The sequence below is a fragment of the Aedes albopictus genome, chromosome 1, assembly GCF_035046485.1.
Source record: "Aedes albopictus strain Foshan chromosome 1, AalbF5, whole genome shotgun sequence".
NCBI lineage: Eukaryota > Metazoa > Arthropoda > Insecta > Diptera > Culicidae > Aedes > Aedes albopictus.
The window spans coordinates 258,032,835-258,052,412 of record NC_085136.1 but is presented as its reverse complement, the minus strand read 5'-3'; the positions used below and the strand labels follow the sequence as shown (position 1 = coordinate 258,052,412).

At 40.0% G+C, this 19,578-nt stretch overlaps 1 protein-coding gene across 7 annotated transcripts in view; it reads right to left on the bottom strand.

Moving 5' to 3' along the window:
- LOC109400433 (filamin-A) overlaps positions 1-19,578 on the bottom strand; it is a 365,952-nt gene that overhangs the window by 32,437 nt on the left and 313,937 nt on the right. Inside the window, exons 1-2 of one of the 7 annotated variants that reach the window (XM_062846662.1) lie at positions 12,053-12,586; positions 10,585-10,978 (exon numbers count right to left, since the gene is read on the bottom strand). The exons of the other annotated variants lie outside the window; for them this stretch is intronic. Of the exons in view, the coding sequence (XP_062702646.1) occupies positions 10,585-10,825 (241 nt within the window). The 5' untranslated portion in view covers positions 10,826-10,978; positions 12,053-12,586. Of the gene's footprint in view, positions 1-10,584; positions 10,979-12,052; positions 12,587-19,578 lie in introns of those variants that run through there. 7 annotated transcript variants of the gene reach the window in all.

Genomic DNA, 19,578 nt, shown 5'->3' with positions numbered 1-19,578 from the left:
GCCTTTTTTCTATGTAAACGTCAAGCGACAAGGTAAGTGGTGCTCTCTAATGCCTAGTTTACATTGTTCAACTGAAACGAACATTCCACTTGCTAACTTCTCAAAGATGTTCCATCCAAATGAATGATGTATTTAGACTGAGCAAATGACTTGAGTGTTCACTTGAATGCTCTTGAATGCATCTCAGTTGATACAAGTGTTTACATTGTTCAACTCGTGCGGAGCGTAAGCAAACTGAATGGAATTAATCTCACTGACAGATGACTTGAATTCAGCTCACATGAATCGCGGGTTTAGACGGAGCAAGTGAGACGATTTCGTTTGACTTGAATGAAAAAGTTCAACATGTTCAACTTTCGTTCAAGTCAAGTGAGTTGCTCATGTGAGATGAATGGTGGTGTTTACACGTTCAATTCGCATTCAATTCTGCTTTTTCCATTGACTTGAATCAAGTCACTTGCACTGTCTAAACCAGGCATAAGCGTATCAAGGTGGCAGCTCTATGTAACGGTGTTCGTGATTTCTCATAAGAGAAGGTGGTGTGCGTATGTTTTGGTATCCACATACAATCAGTAACGCACACTACCACATGAAGGTTGAACTTTTATCCGCAGTTAACGCTGCGGTAGTATCCCCCCGAGCATCAGCGGAGTGGGCATTCCTGATATCAAGGTTGCAACCATTCATTTGCAAAGATTTACATTCATTTGCTATTATCTCAGTTCAGAAGCATGCTATCGAAAAACAATGTATGGATGAATTTAACCTTGTAGTTTTATCTGAAAGTTTGCCGAATAATATTGGGGTCACACACGCATTCCAAAGTCGTGAGCGAGCTGTGAAGGCAACTTTCCACAGCGTGAATGAAATTTACATTCACCGCGTGGAGAGTTGCCTTCACAGCTCGCTCACGACGTTGGTATACGTTTGCGACCCCAATGTTATTCGGCAAACTTTCAGATAAAACTACAAGGTTAAATTTATCCATACATTGTTTTTCGATAGCATGCTTCTGAACTGAGATAATAGCAAATGAATGTAAATCTTTGCAAATGAATGGTCACAACCTTGCCTGATATTCTTATTCTTTGCTGTAGTTCTATATAGTCGGTTATGTGATTTAAGCAAAAATGGAGCCCTTCACAAGAAAAATGCAAAAAAAACGATGATTTTTCATATAACTTCCCATAGAGCATTTCCAGCTCAACGCACAAATCGCGTATACGCGACCTTTTTCAGTTCAAATAATATTTTGCTCATGTAATCTATCTGAAAATGATTTTCATGTTATTTATTTTGCAATATTCTTCACTCTGCGGATACAGACTTTGTGTTAAACTTAAGATATTTTTTCATGGATTTTTGTCCATGAATCCCTGCAAAAAATGTTCCTCTGATATGTTTTTCTATGATTTCCTTCTTTTGCAGGATTTCAAGGATTTTTACCAGAATTTCTCCCGGAATCTTTTTTTGAAATTCCTTCAGAAATCACTGCTGGGAATCCTGCAGAAATTCCTCCACGAATTTCAACTGTTACTCTTTCAGGAATTTGTATACAATCTGCCCCAGGGATTTCTTCAGAAACTCTTCCAGTGTTTCATTCAGCAATCCTTACAGAGATTCCTCCTGGAGTTCTCTAGGGATTCCTGTACAGAATTCCACTGAAATCTCCAGTAAACTTATCAAGAAATTCTTCACGGAATTCCTCCCGAGGGACCTCTACGAGTCCTTGTTGGTAGGTAGGATTATGTTAATCTTCAGATCAAGAATTTTGCCCAGGAATCCCTCCAGAAAACTTCCCAAGAAAATCTTCTAGAAATTCCTTCAGACGTATTATCAGGAGTTCTTCCAGGTATTCGGGTCTTCCTTAAAAAAGCTCATCAGTGATTTTGTCAAGAATTCCTGCAGGATGATTTTTTTTTTCTGAAATTCTCGCAACGGTTTCTGCAGCAATTCCCACAGAGTTTCTTACAGAAAAACCTTCAGTGCTTGATCCACAAGTTTCTACAAAAATAACTTAAAGAATTTCTGCAGTTTTTTTTTTAATTTCTGCAGGGTTTTATTCAGAGATTTCTTTGGAGATTTGTCCAGAAGTTGCTCTAAAGTTTTCTTCAGTAACTCTCCCAAAGATTTTCTTTATTCTATGGCAGTGTTATGGAAGATACACCTGATTTTTCAGGTTTTTAAGAGCTTTCTTATTGTTTTACCTACTATCGGCGCCTCCCTGATATGTCAAACACATTTGTTATATGTACTCCGTTTTATTGTTGGGGTCATAATTCACGCTAATTTTAACAACTTATCTACCCGACACAGTAGTACAAAAAGAACGAATTACAAAAAATATTTTCCATCATTAAGTTTCTGAAGTGGTATTTTTGACTGACGGTCGAAGAGATTTTTGTAAACAAATAAATAAAACTGTACAGCATAGAAGTTACAGTGACACGTGTGCTTCGAGTTGCTTTCGGGGATTGATTTTCGCATAATTTGGCGCTGGATATTCTGGTTCCCCTTTTATTGTGAATTTACTTGGAAGATGAATTCCAAGGGAATTTGCTTGAGCTGTTTGGAAATCGCCGTTCAATTCAAGGGGTGTTTCCATGTGTTCTTGTAAAATTATAGACTTCCAAGTGAATGCGCGTATTACGTTAACCCTTTATAAGGCAGTGGCAACTATATTGCTACCTTATACACATATTTTTTTTCTGTTCGTTTAGAAATTTTTTACAACTTCTGTTTTAACTGATGGACACATAAGGCCTTTGTGAACACTCATGATTTTTTTTGAGCCATAACAAATATGAATGGGCTTTTTTAGAACAAAATGTCTCTCCAAAAACATCCATTTTTGAGTGTATGAAGGTTTATAAGCTCGAAATTCTGTTATGGTGAGCGAATTGAAAATCGAATGATGGGGAATGAAAGGCATATGTTCCTTTTACTTGTGGACAAAATTTCAACTTGATTGCTTCATTATTATTAGAAACTCAGCCTTTTGAAAAAGTGTACTATAATAAATGGGCATGTACTAAAATTGCCATAACGTCAAAAATAATTGACCAATCGAGTTCAAATCCACACAAGTAACTCATGAATATTAGGGCAATAACCTGTCAAAAAATCAGCATGATTGATTAACGCATCACAAAATAACAACATTTTAAACTTTGTTTCCAAAAAGTTGAAATTTAGACCAATTTTTTTCATACAAAATCGACCATCGATTTTTTTGAAAATAAAAACGTTTTTGTTCATTACACCACATGTACTTTATGTTCCAATGTAGAACGAGTGAATTCCGTGCCTGGTTCTCTCGGCCTTATAAAGGGTTAAACGGCCTTTACAATGATTCTCTGTAAAATAATATATTAAACACGCATTGTTACGTAAGAATGGTATTACGAACTCCTGAGCCAAACCCGGGAGCATGTGTCGGACTTTGTCTGACTTCGTTTTGTTGTGTTGTCTATCTTCGGTGTTTTCTGCTCTGCTTCGTTTGTATCAAAAGCTTATAAGAATAAACAATGCGAACAAGCAACAACGGGTGCAAGATCCAATCTCGTTCCTTGCAAAAACACCGAAGATGTAAGTTTATAATAAGTTAATTGTATGTACCGTGTATGTACCAAACTTTGCGCAGTTAAGAAAAATCAAATTTCTAGTCGTTATAAAAAAAACAAACAAACAAAATATATCATGAACAACATGCTCATACGATAGACTAATGATCCTTCTTTGAGTCTGCAATATAAAAAAAATCATAATATTAACCAAAAAATACTTAAAATAGAAAAACTATTTCATTGCCTTGTTCCTAACTTTGCGCACAAAATCTTCGATTGTTCCTAACTTTGCGCATAGTGTGCCTAACTTTGCGCATGCTCTGAATTGTTCAAAAAAGTAATCAAAAATGCTATTATTTAATATTTGCCCATGAAACTAAAGTAATTCAGATCAGGTAGTGTGCCCTTAATTGATCTTTGTTGAAAAACTTTGTCCTACGAGGGAGGGGGAACGGAGGCCTCTGGAGTTCTTAATTTCGTCTGCGGTTCGTACTAGGCACCTACCGTGTGAACAATCCAAACTTCATGAGGGGTTGTTTCCTGTGGCTAAAGATCAAAGGTAAAAGCTTCCTGATAAATGAAGTGATCGTTACGGATAGGAACAATAAGGGGTTATTTAAATATGACGTCCATCTTTGGGGGAGAGGCCTGGACTTGTCTGAAAAAGTGTGATATGCCATGTATTAGGTATACTAGGTATACTATGAAGCGTGACGGGGTGGCCCAGGGGAAGAGGGGGTTCTAAAAATCTAAAAAAATGGTGGACGTCATATTTGAACCGTCCCTAACATTGACCGCCGGAAAATTCAAATGAAGGACTGTTCACAAATCACGTCTTATTGTAGACAGATGGAGAGTGCCGTAGTGCTACGGTTCATACAATTTTCTACTAATTTCTATACAAAATCTGCTACATGGTGGAGAGGCAGGCCTGAAACAATCAGTTCTGGTGTTACATAATATTTGAATGGTTCATATGTCATGTATTAACGTCCAACATGCATTTACTGAAAGTGCGCAAAAATTAGGAACACAGGGCAAATAATGGTTCCAAACATTGCGCACCACTATTTACTGATTAAATTGAAAAATTTATTTCGAACTGTGATTGATATTACTAGAATATCACCTTTTTTGTTAATTAACTGCAAAATTAATCATCGTTGCACAGTTTTATCGAGGAAAATGTTGATTTTTAGTAGAGTTACTTCTTGACAACCGTGTTAAGGCGAGGCAAATTTTGACATCTTTGTGTATTTTTTGTTTATTATTCAACATAAACAAAGATTTTATGGCAATTAAATATTTGTCAAATAATGGTTATGTTAACACAATGCTAGTGCAATGATTAAACTGGTGAATATGTTGACATTTAGTTATTTGTTTCGTTATTTTACAAGAATGCGCAAAGTTTGGACCTGCGCAAAGTTAGGTGCGCACACGGTATATAATTACTCTAATATTACAAAACAATAAATTTCAGCTTTATAGCATGACGCAATATGAAATGCCATGTTTACATCAATATTGCCCTGCTAGAAGATCGGTGCCCTTTGCTGCTGTTCGCAACACGCATTGAAAAGTTTAATACTGAACTTTTAAACCAGAATTTCACAAAATTGTTACAACGAAAACATTTTATCTCGACAAACTCTTGCATTGGAGCACCCCGCCGACTATGCTCCTCCATCAGCTGACAGCACCGGCAGCATGAGCAGCATAAAAGTAATGTCAGATTGGATCAAAACAAACCACACCAACCGAGAGCACGTGTTGCTCCTACGTTAAATTAACGAGTCTGGAATAACAAAGAGGAGAAACGTCAAAATTGGAACAGCCGATTTGCTGTCATCCCCATAGTTCCAATCGAGCAGGAGACCTGTCAAAATGACCAGGATTCGCCACTTTGGTATACTCGAGACACTTTACGTTAAATATGTCATAGCGATGTGTCAGTTTGCCTGCTATCTCGCTCTTCAAGCGAACGGCGATTCGAACGGCGATTCCAAAAACGACGGTTCTGATTCGTCGTGTTCAGTTAGCAAATCCACGTACAATATTTTTTTGAATATTCACAAAACAAACAATAACATTTTCAAACATAGTGTATGAACTTATCCAAGGTCTTCTTTTTTATCTGGATTGCTTCTTCTTTTCTTCTGTAACTTCGGGCACTGTGACATATTCATGAACATCCAGCGACTGAAAGTTCACTGGATGTTCACCGGATCTCGTCGGATGCAAGATGTGAGCAGTGATTTTAGGAAACACGACCCGCAGTTACCGTTTCATAGCATGCTGTCAGTTCACGTGTGACGTCATCGTGGACAAGTTCATAGCAAGGAATTGGCATCCCTATCCCACCAATGCAATGTTTTCGTAGCCAGCATAACAGCGGCTCAAGCGTAGGGCTCAAGCTGACAACCTATCTCTCAACACAGCAGCATAATTTTAATGCGGGGTAAGAAAACAAGAAGACCATAACAGCCCCCTGGTTCATAGGTTTACAATGAACTTATCCACGATGACGTCACACGCCAACTGACAGCATGCTGTGAAACGGTAACTGCGGGTCGTGTTTACAAAAATCACTGTTCACATCTTGCATCCGGCAAGATCCAGTGAACTTTCGGCCGCTGGATGTTCATGAATATGTCAGTTTTTGTAAACAGTGCCCGCAGTTACATAAGAAAAGAAGAAGAAATACAGAGGAAAAGAAGACCGTGGATAAGTCTATAGCCAAACTTTCCAGCCTTCATAACAGTGTACCGTCTTACCCCACTGGTTCGACACGTTTTAATACGACACTTTTTAATTCGTACCCCGCTTATTCGACACATGTCGAATTAAAAAGTGTTCAAATGTCACAGCGATGTACAGTGTAAATGCAAAACAGTTTGATATTGCGCTTATACTCGCACCCTCAGCAGCTCCTCTTGCAGAAGCTAATTCCGGAAGTTCTGAGTTGATGCTATTCGACACCCAAACCGCCTGTAGACCAACCGGAATGAACTGATGATGGTAACAATCGTACAAAGAACGAGCTTTTCATTCGCACTACCACAATATCTGTTGAAATTATGTTCCATAACAAATCCAGAAATCAAAACAAAATCAATAATAGGGTTGCCAAATTTCAATGAGCATGGTCGTGTAGGGTGACCAGTTTGTCGAATTAAAAGTTTACCCCGGTTATTCGACAACAGTCGGTGTCGTATTAGCGGGGTAATACGGTATACGTTTTCAACTGCTTCTAATTCGTTCACCCAGTGTTGCCAGTTTCACAAAATTCGCCACATCAGGTTCTATGTGCAACATTGATTATTCTGGCCAAGCACGAATTATCTACATCGTAGAGTATTATTAACCCATACACGCCCAAGGTGTGTCACAATTCAAATATTCCATTGATTTGTTGTCAATAATAAAGTTCAAATAATATAAACATGATTACACAAAAAAGAGAAGTCGGTGGCACAGCTCTGATCTGATCTGATAATTTTCTTAGGTTTATTTCAGCATAACTGTTATACTTACGGTGTAAAAGTGTTAGTACTACATGAACAGGTAGTACTAGTGCATCACACCATATAAGGGGCTGTCCATAAACCACGTGGTCATGGGGGGGGGGGCGAAAATGGCGTCCTTAGTGATAATTGTAAGAAAAACGCTCTTTCTCAAGTTTGCCGAACACCTCATTTCATTATTATACTTTTGCACTGAGTTATAGAAAATGAGACAACCGATTGCCAGGTGATCGAAAACATCCTAGACAAATGATAGAGACGATAATCACTCAAAAACAAAAAAAAAATAAAAAAGAACTTTCAGATTACTCACTTCATTTAGTTCAAAAATGTTTAGATAAAGCTCTTGCTCTTATTTGATCAAATTCGAACATTTTTATTTAGTAAGATCGTGCTGAGAGTGTGTGGGCTTAATTTCCGGCCGGTCAAAGATCTTTTTGTAACGAAGAATCCAAGAATGACGTGGCATTTTCAATAATATTTTGACATTCTCCTGCCCTTGTAGCATACTTTCCTATATTAATTACATAACTCTTTAGACTATCGAAGACTATGGCAATCCTCGTTCACGTGGTATATGGACGGTCCCTAAGAGAATCTAGGAGAAGTCTCGGAAGGAATCTCCAGATAAATGCTTAGAGAAATATTGGAAAGAATCCAGAGAGAAATCCTGCAAGGCATACAGAAAGGATTTATAGAGAAATAAAAAAGATTCCCTGAAAAATATCGGAAAACTCCTTAAGGAAATCCGAGAAAAAATAATTAATCAGTCGGGAGAGAAATACTGAAGCTATCTCTGAAAGACTCCAGTAAAAATCCTCGAAAGAAAGCTCCAAATATAACTCGGGAGGAATATCCAAAAGATTGGCGGAAGGAATCCCGCAAGACCAATGATCCAATGAAAAATCCACGGAAAAATCTACGAATCAATCAATGAAAAGATCTCGGAGAAATCCTTAAAAAAATAACTTAAAGAATCCCGGGAGGAATCCCCAAAGGAGTCCCGGGAAGAATCAATACAGGAATCCTTACAAGATTCAATGGAAGAATCCTAGGTGGAATTCCTGAAGGAGTCCGGGAAGGAATCCATGAAGAAACACGGGAGAGATCACTAAAGGAACGCCTAAAAATTCTTCAAAAAGTCTCAAAAATAATCTCAAAAGAAATCCCTTTGAATGTCCTCGAGGACTCGCACCAGAATTTTGGGAGAGATCCTTAAAAAAAGTATGGAGAAATCCCTGAAGGAATTCTACGAGAAATCCATGAAACTAGTAAATTCCTGGAGGAATTCCAGGAAGAACTAATGTAAGAATCCTGGAAGAAATTCCTAAAGTATCCCGAAAAAAAAAACAGGATTAATCCTGAAAGAATCCCTGATGCAATCTCGAGAATAATCCGTGAGAGAATCGCGGGAAAAATTCCTGAAGGAATCGCGGTAGGGTTCTCTGATGGAAAGCAGGAAAATATTCATGAATGAATCTTGGAAGAATTTCCAGAATTGAAGAAATTCCAAGAGGAATCAATGAAGGGACGAAATTCCAGAAAAAATGTCCTGAAAGGATCTTTGACAGAATTCTGGAGATATCCCTGAAGGAATCCCAGGAGAATGATCCAAAGATGATAGGGCAGGATCGTGGCTTCCGGCTGGGATTGGTATCACACACGGACAGAACACTACCGGGGCCGGTCACTATCGGCGGAACTGGGTACCACAAGATTTCACCACACAAAAACTACTACCTTTGTTCACTTTGGATTGACTTTATTAGGTTTTTGAAGAAAGAACTTTATTTCTCGAAGGTTCGATTCTTACTGAAAACTCGGAAAGCATCGCTGACGGAATCGTGGGAAAAATTCCGAAATAAATCCATAAAAGAATTTTGAGTGAAATAAATTATGAAATCTCGGGAGCGTTTTCTGCAGGAATCCAGGAAGAAACTCGTGGTGGAGTGTCTAGGGAAACCTAAAAAAACTGAAGGAATCATTTAAGGAATTCCTTAAGGAATTCCGGAAAAAATACGTGAAGGGGTGTTGGGAGGAATCTCTGGAGAAATCTCTAAAGAAGTCCTGGAAAGAATGCTTTATAGATTCCCTGCATTAATCTTGGGTGAAATCCCTTTAGGAAACCCGAGAAAAAAACAACGAAGAAATCGCGGGAGATATCGTCTTGTAATTCCAGTAATGGAAGAGAATCCAGGAAGAAATTTTTGAAGGAATGTCTGAAAATATCCTTGAAGGAGTTCCGGGAGAAATGCTTCGAGAAATCCTGGGAGTAATCTCTAATGGAATATCTGGAATAATTGAAAAAAAAAACTAAAGAAATTACGGGAGGAGTCAATAAGAAACTCCTGGGAGAAATTCCTAATGTTTTTTCGGTAAAAATACTGGATGAATTCTTGGCAGAATCCTGGAAGAATCGCCAATGGAATCCCAGAAAAAATCCTCAAGTAAATCGCTAACAGAATTAAAAAAAAATAAATAAAAATAAAATCTAAAAAAAAAATCCTGATAGGATCCCGGTGGAAAAAAAAAAAATAGAAGAAACCCTGGGAGGTTTCTCTGAAGCAAAGAAATCTCTTGATGAAAACTCAGGAGATATCTTTTGTATATTTTATTGAAGGAACTCGGGGGTTCCAGTTACACTCCCTGGAATTTTGTAGTTTTCTTTTTCATACTCTTTCCATCGTAAATATGTTCTGTCACATTGCGACGCACGGTTTCAAACATGCGTCGCATTGTGCCAGAACGTGATTACGACGAAAAGTAGTGAAATTCTGTAGTTTCGCCAATTGGAAGAAGCCGGATTGGTATTCTGGAAGGAATTCCTGAATGATGTCTGGATAAATCCTTGAAAAAATCTCGGGAGGAATCCCTTTGAGAATGCTGAGAGGAAGAAATCCGAAGAAGATTACAAGAAGGGATCCCAGGAAGAATCTCGAGTGGAAAGCCGGGAGAAATTTCAGAATAAGTTAATTTCTACAAAATTCTCGGGTGGAATTACAAGACGACATCTGGTAGGAATTCTAGGAGAATTATCAGGAGAAATCATAGAAGATGGGACAACTACTATGCTACACACGGCAGCTTTCCTATAACGCTGTGGACGCTGGGCGGATATGAGTTAAGTCACATAATGTGTTACATTGTATCGCAGTATTGCACACCGTAAATCATATAAGATAATGCTTCAAGTTGTATAACGTTTTATTGTCCCGTAAACGCAGATTTATTGCCTCCACTTTTGTACTCATAACACAATTTTGTTGCATATTTGGGGTTTAACTTTCACGGATAAAAGTACGTATAATGCGGTCAAACTTCCTTATATACGTACAATCGTTGTCTGGGCGAGTTCGATTATCTTTTTTAGGAAACAACTGTTTGAATTATTTTTATAAAAGTAATGGAAGTAGAATACAATAGAATAAAATCACTGATTGACCTTGGGTCCCTGCTGCTATATACTGAACCATCAAGCCATGTGCGTTTACCTTTGTGCGTGTGCAGAAACACCGCCGACAGCATATTGGTCGGCACAAAGTCCAGCACGCCGTCCTCCGACGGTGGCACATCCTGCTCGATGAAGAACACCCGGACCGTTTCCTTGCGGTCGTGCTCGGAGATGGTCATGAAGCGCTCGTAGCTCCGGTACACCTGCGCGTACTCCTCCCACGTTTCGACGATCGGTTCCCGCTTGCGGCCAAAGTGCGACTCTTCTTCGTCACTCCACATGATTTACCGGGGTGGTGGCTTTTTTTCCGAGGCGGATTCGAGTTCGGTCACTTTCACTACTTGATCGTGCGAATTCTGAGCTTTCTTTTTCTGTGGTAGGGTTTGATCACGGGAAATTCCTTTCTTATTTTTTTGCACTTTTGCGGTGACGACCTTCCAGGGTTCGGACGGTGAAAATTGATTGCTTTAAGATCGTTGGGAATTTCGTTTAGTTTTAGTATGCTGGGCTAGTTTTGGTAGTGAAAGTTTAGATGTGAACCCGTTGGCCATGTGGAGTGATAGAAGAGACCGCTTCGGTCGGGCAGTGGAGCTGAACCGATCGATCGTCTTCGAACGACGCGCAGGATGGTCTGGGTGTTCCAAATCTTCAGGCTGCGGGGGCCAAATTGTTTGTTTGATCTCATTCAATTTTGGGTTTTGGAAATTTCAGACCACCTTGTTGAAGTTCTGTTGTAGGAATTTCTTAAAATCAATTCGTTTTTTTTTGAATCTCACAGCTTTAAGATTCGATCGTTTTCTGTGGGTTTTCTTAGAATTCAAGGTTTAGTCGGGAAACGTGTGATCGTTAGTAGGGAAATGCCAACAAAAAGTGGTGTTAGTGTTACTGGGATTAGTTACAGAAAAAATCAGAGCAAGTTAAATGGTTTTCAACATTAGGAAAAACCGAAATGAAAATCTTAAAGCAATCAACTGTCATAACCCTGGAAGAAAGTAACTGATTTTATCATTCGCACAACATCTTCAACAACTCGTTCGCAGCGTGTGGGAGCTGAGAAATGTGGATGGAATTTCCAAAATGGCCGTTTTCGTCGTTCGGAAAATGGTTCCACGCAAAGAGCACAGACACAAACGCACGCACATTCTTCCAATCCGGAGTATCCGAAAGTGTGTCGCAGCGAGGCTACACCAATTTCACCACCGCCGAATTCCGATCTATGATTGGATTTTTTTTCTCGCATATCAAAAAATTCACATTCCACATTGGGTGTGACCCTCACACCGTTCGAGAATAGAATATCCACAGAAAGAGATCACCTTGCAGCAACGGATCATCTTCTTTGGCGTTTGCCGAACTTCTGATCAGCACACACAGTTGCAAAACTCGAAAACCAGTTAAAATGCTCCAGAATAATCAATGAAGTCACACACTCACTCAAGCCCTTTCGTGCCACGAGATCGAGCGAACGATCTCACCAAAAGGGCCGAAGTATCCAGCCTACTACGTACAATTAATTTCGTTCGATTCTGCACCGATACTCCAGGCCGATTGCTCGCGTGCTCTTTTCCTCTCTTTCTCGTTCCAGGGTATCGATCACATACACTTCACACACCGATGATCCTCCTCCACTGTTTCCGGTCGGCTTTCTTCTTCTATCCTACTGAAGGCACTGCTCCCTACCGTACGAAACTCAGCAGTGCATCAAGTTAGGACCTCTCTTCTTGTCCAGCACGACAGAACCCGATCGATATTTCCTTTTATGGTCAACGCGGCGATCGGACACTCGCGTAGCACTACTCTGAATCACGGCGATCACTCTCACTCACGACCAGATCGTCCGGAGTTTTGTCCAGCAGTGGCCAAGGCAATGATTGAACCAATCGAACACACAGGACACACCGAAAGTGTGATGACCACACGCACTGCACAAAAAAGGACAAAAGAAGAGAGACCGAAACCCGCGGGTGTCTCCGGGTCTGCACGTCCAAACGTTCCTAGCGACGTTTTATAAATGAGACAAAATATTTTGGATACTGGGTGTCCGCTTATTGCAACACCGGAATCGTGATTGAGCAGCACCGCGCGGTGTTGAATTTTCCTCTGCGCGTTTGTGTTGGAGAAAAAATTCTGACCCCCGTCCCCCCTTCCGGAGGGGGGCCGACCTTTCTTCCAAAATCCCCGCCAAAAATTTTCTCCACGCACGCGGCCCGACAGAGAGAGACAGAGAGTAAGAGTGCGCGCCTCACCACCAGATACGATATGCTTCTTCCTTCGGGGATTACTTCGATGGATGGATGATGACCGATGATGATCATCATCAAGCGAACGTCGTCGCCACCCACCCACCAACCCGCAGCCTGCCTGGACCGACAGAAAGTCTTCTTTCCAAATCCGCGCGAATCAACACCACACGATCACCACCTACCCATACAAAGTTGATCGTGGTGCGCGCGGTTTCCGATTCGATCCGATCCGAATGAGTGAGTGGTGGCCGCTTTGATGGAGTGTGCGGCAGGCGCACGCGGTGGGAAATGAGAACTCACTCCAACCCACTTGGCGGTGGCGGCGGCGGTGGTCGACGGTGTGAAGTCGCTACTTGTTGCATAAGGTTGGTCTTCCGCCGACCGACATGGTCGGCATGGACTGGACTGGATCGCACTTTCCTACATGGCACGACGGAGGGCCATTGGCGGTGATCATTCCCACCTCAACCACAGTGCAGTTATTCCATGTTATTGTTGTTTACTTTTTGCTTACATTGCACATTGCAATGCATTGTACCTACCGCACCGTGCTGAAAGCGAACGCACGGTTGGCCAGGTGCTTGGGATTATAAGCGTACTCCGTGGTGGAGGAGGCGCGTGGTGCTTTGTAAAAACATCAGCAACAGAAATGTGCTCCACTCCAAGATGAATAATCTGTACCTTATAGATTGTGTAGCGGGACTTGTGTTTAATGATTTTGTAATATTGAAGTGAACTTGAACTGTGTACAAATGGGTACGTAGAACTCATTTCTTCATTTTTTTTTGGTGGCACATCCCAACTGGAGTAGAACCTGTTTCTCAACTTGAGGTATAAAAGAATCTTTGAGGGTGTCATAACAAGACATTTAAAAAAAAAATGTCAACATAAATCCGGTAGTGATACAAAGTGACGACTGGATGCAACAAAAACCCATATTAGATATACAATACAAAGGATTTAGGGACATAACGTCAAAAGACAAAACGTCGAATTCCAAAACGTCGAAAGGGTCAGAACATCGAAAGGACAAAACGTCGAAAACGAGTAATATTAGCAAATAATGAGTTCTTTATTCTTTTAAAGTAAACTAATTCTTTCACTTGTATCTGCCAACTAGTTCAAATGGGAACCTTCCTGAGACTCCCTAAATTAACACCTAAGGGTCGGCAAGTTATTCACGGGTTGGGAATATTTGCACTGTCGTATATAAAAAAACACACGTCACGTCACGTTAAGTGTAACATTATTTATTCCCGAACTTTCCCGGCTTTTTGTTCACCCTACACTTTCTCACGTTTTTATCGCTACTCTAGCCTGTCTTTGTCCATTCCTTACTTCTATTGGCACCCAGTGCAGTGTTGCATTTGAACTAAACGTGAGCCAAAAACTGAACTGTCATCAAATCTTATGTGCGTTCTGACCAGGGTGCTGCCCTAAAAATGGCAGAAACATGGCCATTTCAGTTTTCCAGGTATCAGGGTATCATGTTAGCATTCTGCGGGTGCAGTTCTTGTTCAAGTTACGATCTTCCTGCCATCTTGGTGGATCTACCGTACCGCCACCACCCCTCTCAGGCTACCAACAGGATCGATTTATATTTACACAAAAACTAAAAAAAAATCCACAGTAACTGCGAACACTTACACACTTCTCGACGTTTTGTCTTTCGACGTTTTGTCACCCATTCAACGATCAGAACATTTGGGAATCTGGTGGACCAACAGTTTCACCAGGATGTTTTGTATTTTACACAGACGTTTCAAAAATGGGTGATAGAACTGGGGTTGGATTGTATGGACCCGCCAGGATAAAAGGCCTACGCTGAAATTCAAGAAATACTGAATTGAGCTGCAGTCTGTCTTCAAAACTTTCAAAACAAATTCAGACACGCCCATATCTGTATCTTCTCAGACATCCAGGCAACTTTGAAAGCTATCCGCGCATTTGAGTGTTATTCCAAGCTTGTAAGGGAATGCATTGAATTACTATAAGAACTGCCTCCAAAGAATAGGGTGAACCAATTCTGGGTACCAGGATAACTTGCTTGAGATGGGTCTCTGAGCACCTTCTATGGACCAGAACATTTCTGTGAAGTAACTTTAAGTGCGTTTTCGATGGAGGTTAACAACTGGTAGAAACATATTGTAAATTGGCAGACTGCAACTGAAATAAAACAGTCAAAAAGATTCATTGTTCCAAGCGTGAAAAACACGAATGCACTGCTGAAACTTAGCGTGAATTAAATGTGCAAGTAGGCTTAATAACCGGCCACTGCCCATCTCGACACTTCTGCATTCTGAAGAATGTCGGTTCTGTGCTTTCATAACGGAATCCTCTGAGCACCTACTTTGTGAATACAGTTTTCTCTTCAACAAGAGGAAACGTTGTTTTGGAAGTTGCTTTATACACCCTTGAGATATCTGGTGGAATATAAATGCCAAGAAGGTAGTAGCATTCATTATGGATTCTATTCAGAACTGGGGTATAACGCAGGCCTAAAAAACAATCTCCAGTCCTTAATACTGCTGGGTGTAGAAATGAACTGAACACAATAGACCAGAAAATGGATGCAGTGGGTTTGTACCCCGACATAAGAAGAAGACGTGGAGCATTGTGGCCGTGCGGTTAGCGTCATCAAGCCGGTCCAAGCGTATAGCCGTACCATGCCAAGGGGTGAGGGTTCGATTCCGGATTTTAATTATTTCTACACTGAATATTCAAAACAAATATTTCATTTTTGCTCTTTCTTTTCACACAGTCAGTCAATTCGTATAAGAATGTGTGACAACAATGACTATAGCCATTGAATATGAAGCTGATCCAGAAACATCTTCATAATAATCTATGTTTATAGCTACAATTCCCACCAACATTTTTCAAAACAATCAAATGGAACAAGATTTATGTAAAGCATTATCAAATGTAATCGAAACGGTAATATTTTATCGAAAATTTAACACTTTGTAAGATGTTTACAAATATTCATTGACTTTCATTCAGTTGACAAACGAGTATCAAACAGCTGACTACGAATATGCAGATAAGTGAATGACAATTGCCACCCGGTGAACTGCAACGCGTCTGCTCGAAAATTTTGCGCACTGTTTGTGGATTTTCAAGCACATAGCAACGATGAAAACTAACTTTTACGAAAAGTTAGTTTTCATCGTTGCTTTATGCTTGAAAATCCACAAATCAGTAACAAATTTTGAAAACGACGTATAATCAATGATGTAGCTTTGATTATACGTCGTTTTCAAAATTTGTTACTGAAATGTTATTCACTCATGCATTTTTTTTGCATAACTTCTCTGAACACTTCTCTGACATTAGAAACATATTGCTTAGGACCATTTTTGAGGTCAGGTCTGGTCAATGCGGAACCGGTTCCAGGGATCACAGAAGGTGGTCGATAGGCTAACGACAAAGAATGTCGTATAGTTTTCGCTCCAAAATCCGATGGCACAGGGTTCAAATTCAGAGATTTTAATGTTCTTGTGATACACAAATAAGTAACGTCCTCATTGGTACAAAGCCTGCTTCTCTGTAAGTATTCTATGAGAACATCCACAATTATTAACTGATAGCTGACAGCTTGTCAATTACCATTTTGCATATTGTGTATAACGTGAGGCAGGCACGAAGATATTTTAACACTCTATGTCTATACTATGCCCAAGGAAGTCAAGGAAATTTCCTTTACGAAAAGTTCCTGGACCGATTTACCAGTTCGATTTTCCCGTCGTTTAGCATGGTCATGCTAAATACTCATGCCTTTACAGCTATAGCTATAGGGGCCCAAATAAATAGTCATACATATTAAAAAAGACACTACACCAAAGATGTTTGCATATTATATTTGACTACACTGTCTTCAACCAGAGGTTTTGCAGACTGAACAAGCACTAACATATGACTAACGCCTCTAGCCACACGGCCACGAAGCCCCCTTCGTTCCATATTGATTTCATATTGTCGCCGGAGTAACCACCGAAGAAATCCATATTGTATTGCTCTCTGATTTGTAACAAAAAAAAAGTTGGCTTTCGACGGCTCAATCTTTGTGAATAAATGACAATTTTATCGCTGCTGTGATGCTGTTGGTTTAAAAATGAACAAATGATGATCTCGAACTTTCAGGCAACCGGAGTGACTACCAGAGAAACCTCAATTTTTGAAACTGGCCCCCCTTTTTGAGCATATGTCGGGAGTGGGGTTCGATCCCAGGTCCTCGACGTGATAGTCACGTTTTTTAATCATAACACATTCCCTATGACAGCTTTTCTCAAACGGCTTTATCGACGCGTGCATTTGGTGTGAGGCTGATGGGTTGCACCCCATTATTTGGAAATGGCGGCTCTAGAGGATCCACAAATAATTACTCCAGAAGTTATACTTAGAATTTCTCTTGGAGATCCACTAGAAATTTCTTCAGATGTTCCACCTGGAATTCAACCTGAAGTTTCAGCGGTATATCCTCCAAAATTTTTGGCGTGGAATTCCTCTAAGAGTTTCCCGTATAAATTTTTGAAGAAATTCCAGGGCGATCTCCCATAGTAAAACTTTACAAAACTGCTGGAAAATTGAAGAAAAAAATTCCGGAGGAATTCTTGAAGAAAGTTGCAGACAATCACCTGCTGAAAATTCCTGAAGGAATTTCTGCAGGAGAGATTCCTGGTAGAAACCCTAAAAGAATTCGCGGTGAAACTCCTAGAAGGATTCCCGTGGAAGTCATACGGGAATTTTCGGTAGAGCTCCTAGAGAAATTACCGGTGTAACACCTAGTTCTTGGTGAAACTGCTACAGGATTCCCCGATGAAACTTCTTGAAGGTTTTCTGTAGGAAATCCTCGAGGGTCTGCCGTTAAAAACTTTCGGTGAAAGTCCCTGAAGAATTCCCTGTGACATCCAGAGAAATTCGCAGTGGAACTCCTAGAAGATGTTCTAGTGAAGCTTCTGAAGGATTTCCTGATGAAACTCCTCAGGGTATCCCTGGTGTAAATTCTAGAGGAATTTCCAGTGGAAATCCCTACAAAAATTCTCGGTGTCACTCTTAAATGTATTCCCGCAGGATCTCCTGGAGGAAATCACGAAACATCTATGTGGCGCATCTTCTACAGGTATTCACAGAGAAACTCTTAGAAGACTTTCTGGTGGAGCTCCCAGAAGAATTTCCGGTTAAACTTCTAAACGAATTTACGGTGGCATTCTTTTTTTTAATGGCTCATGGGTAGTATACAGATCACAAGAAATTTCTTGGCCTATCACGATGCGTGGAAAATTCAGGCAAGGAATCGCCCAAGAAATGAGAAAGCGTCGCTTTATTTCGGATCCTAGTACGGAGCTGAAACGAAACGTCAAATCAAATGGGGCTTGCTGTGTTAAATTTCTTGACCATTTCGGTCACGGAAAAATAATGCACTGAACGAAAATTACTTTAGCGATTCCGTTTGAAGTGCATACCTCCCATCACCAACTACCGACACACCAAAAAGAATAAGAAATTCTTAGAGGATCGTAGTGGCCTGTGATTGTGAGCGGTCGCTAATTTTTACCGCGCTGTCAAGTTTCTTTGAATATAAAGTACAATTTTAAGAATTTTGGAAAACTGGACCCAAAATTTTTTTTTGAGCTTGTGTTTTGGAAAATATGAAGAATGCTGCTTTGACGTTCGTGCCATATCCTTGATATAGGGGAAATTACCTATTCTCGGCCGTTTTGTTCTCTTCGTCTTGGGGGTTTTTTTGAACCCTATTGAACTCAGAGTTGGCCTCAAATCCTTCCCAACTAAGCTGAATGATATGACCAATTTTGTTGACAGAAACCCCCCATGACGAAGAGAACAAACCTGCCGATAATACCCAATGTCACCCTACCATAAACTTCAATATTAACAAAAAAATAATTGGGCGCAATCTAACCTGATTATTTTCCAGGATGCTTTCTTTTACTGCATGCGTATTATATAATTAGATTAGATAAGATTAGATGAGATAAGAGTAACCTTAGGAAGCCGGAAGGGTCCTATTGACCCCGACGATGAAACCGAGAATAATGAACATGTTTGCTGCCAGCGGAAATACCCATTTTCATCCAAACATCTAATCATTGTCATGCCAGTTCAAGACAATACTTGGACATAGGATAATATAATGAAACTGAAATATTAAATCACAGAGAACAGACGAACATGCTCGAACAAAATTGCTTGAAAATCTTGTGTAAAGAAAAAACAAGCTCAGTAGCAACATCGACGATGACTTTCCCACTCAAAAACTTGTTTCGACACCATGATGGCGCTTTATGAAGAAATATTTCACTAGCGCACCTTTAAATTTTCCTACTTAGATTCTGAGCTGTATTTGCTTAAATAACGAGATGTTCATAAGTGTAGAATTAGCATTTAAGTTAAAATACACGTTAAAATAAACAAAAAAAAAAAGAAGTTTATGATTATTTCACTAATCCAGCAAGAAAATTTGAGCAACCCATTGATAATTAGTTTAATTATTTTCGATAAGAAACAAGTTTAACAAGAATTCAATTATTGTTTTCCAAGTAAAACCAACACAATCTCTGGGTGGAACTATACTAGGGTGCACACTTGGTGACACTAGCGCCAAAAGGTAAAACAACGGCAAATTTGTACCCCGATTCGAAATTTGACAGCGCCGCGTAATGGCCACATTCCTAGTTATTTCAAAACAACCGTTGCAATGCTTTACACAATAGCACTACATGAGCTTGGACGTCTGTTCTCTGTGATTAAATGGAAACAAGTATTAAACT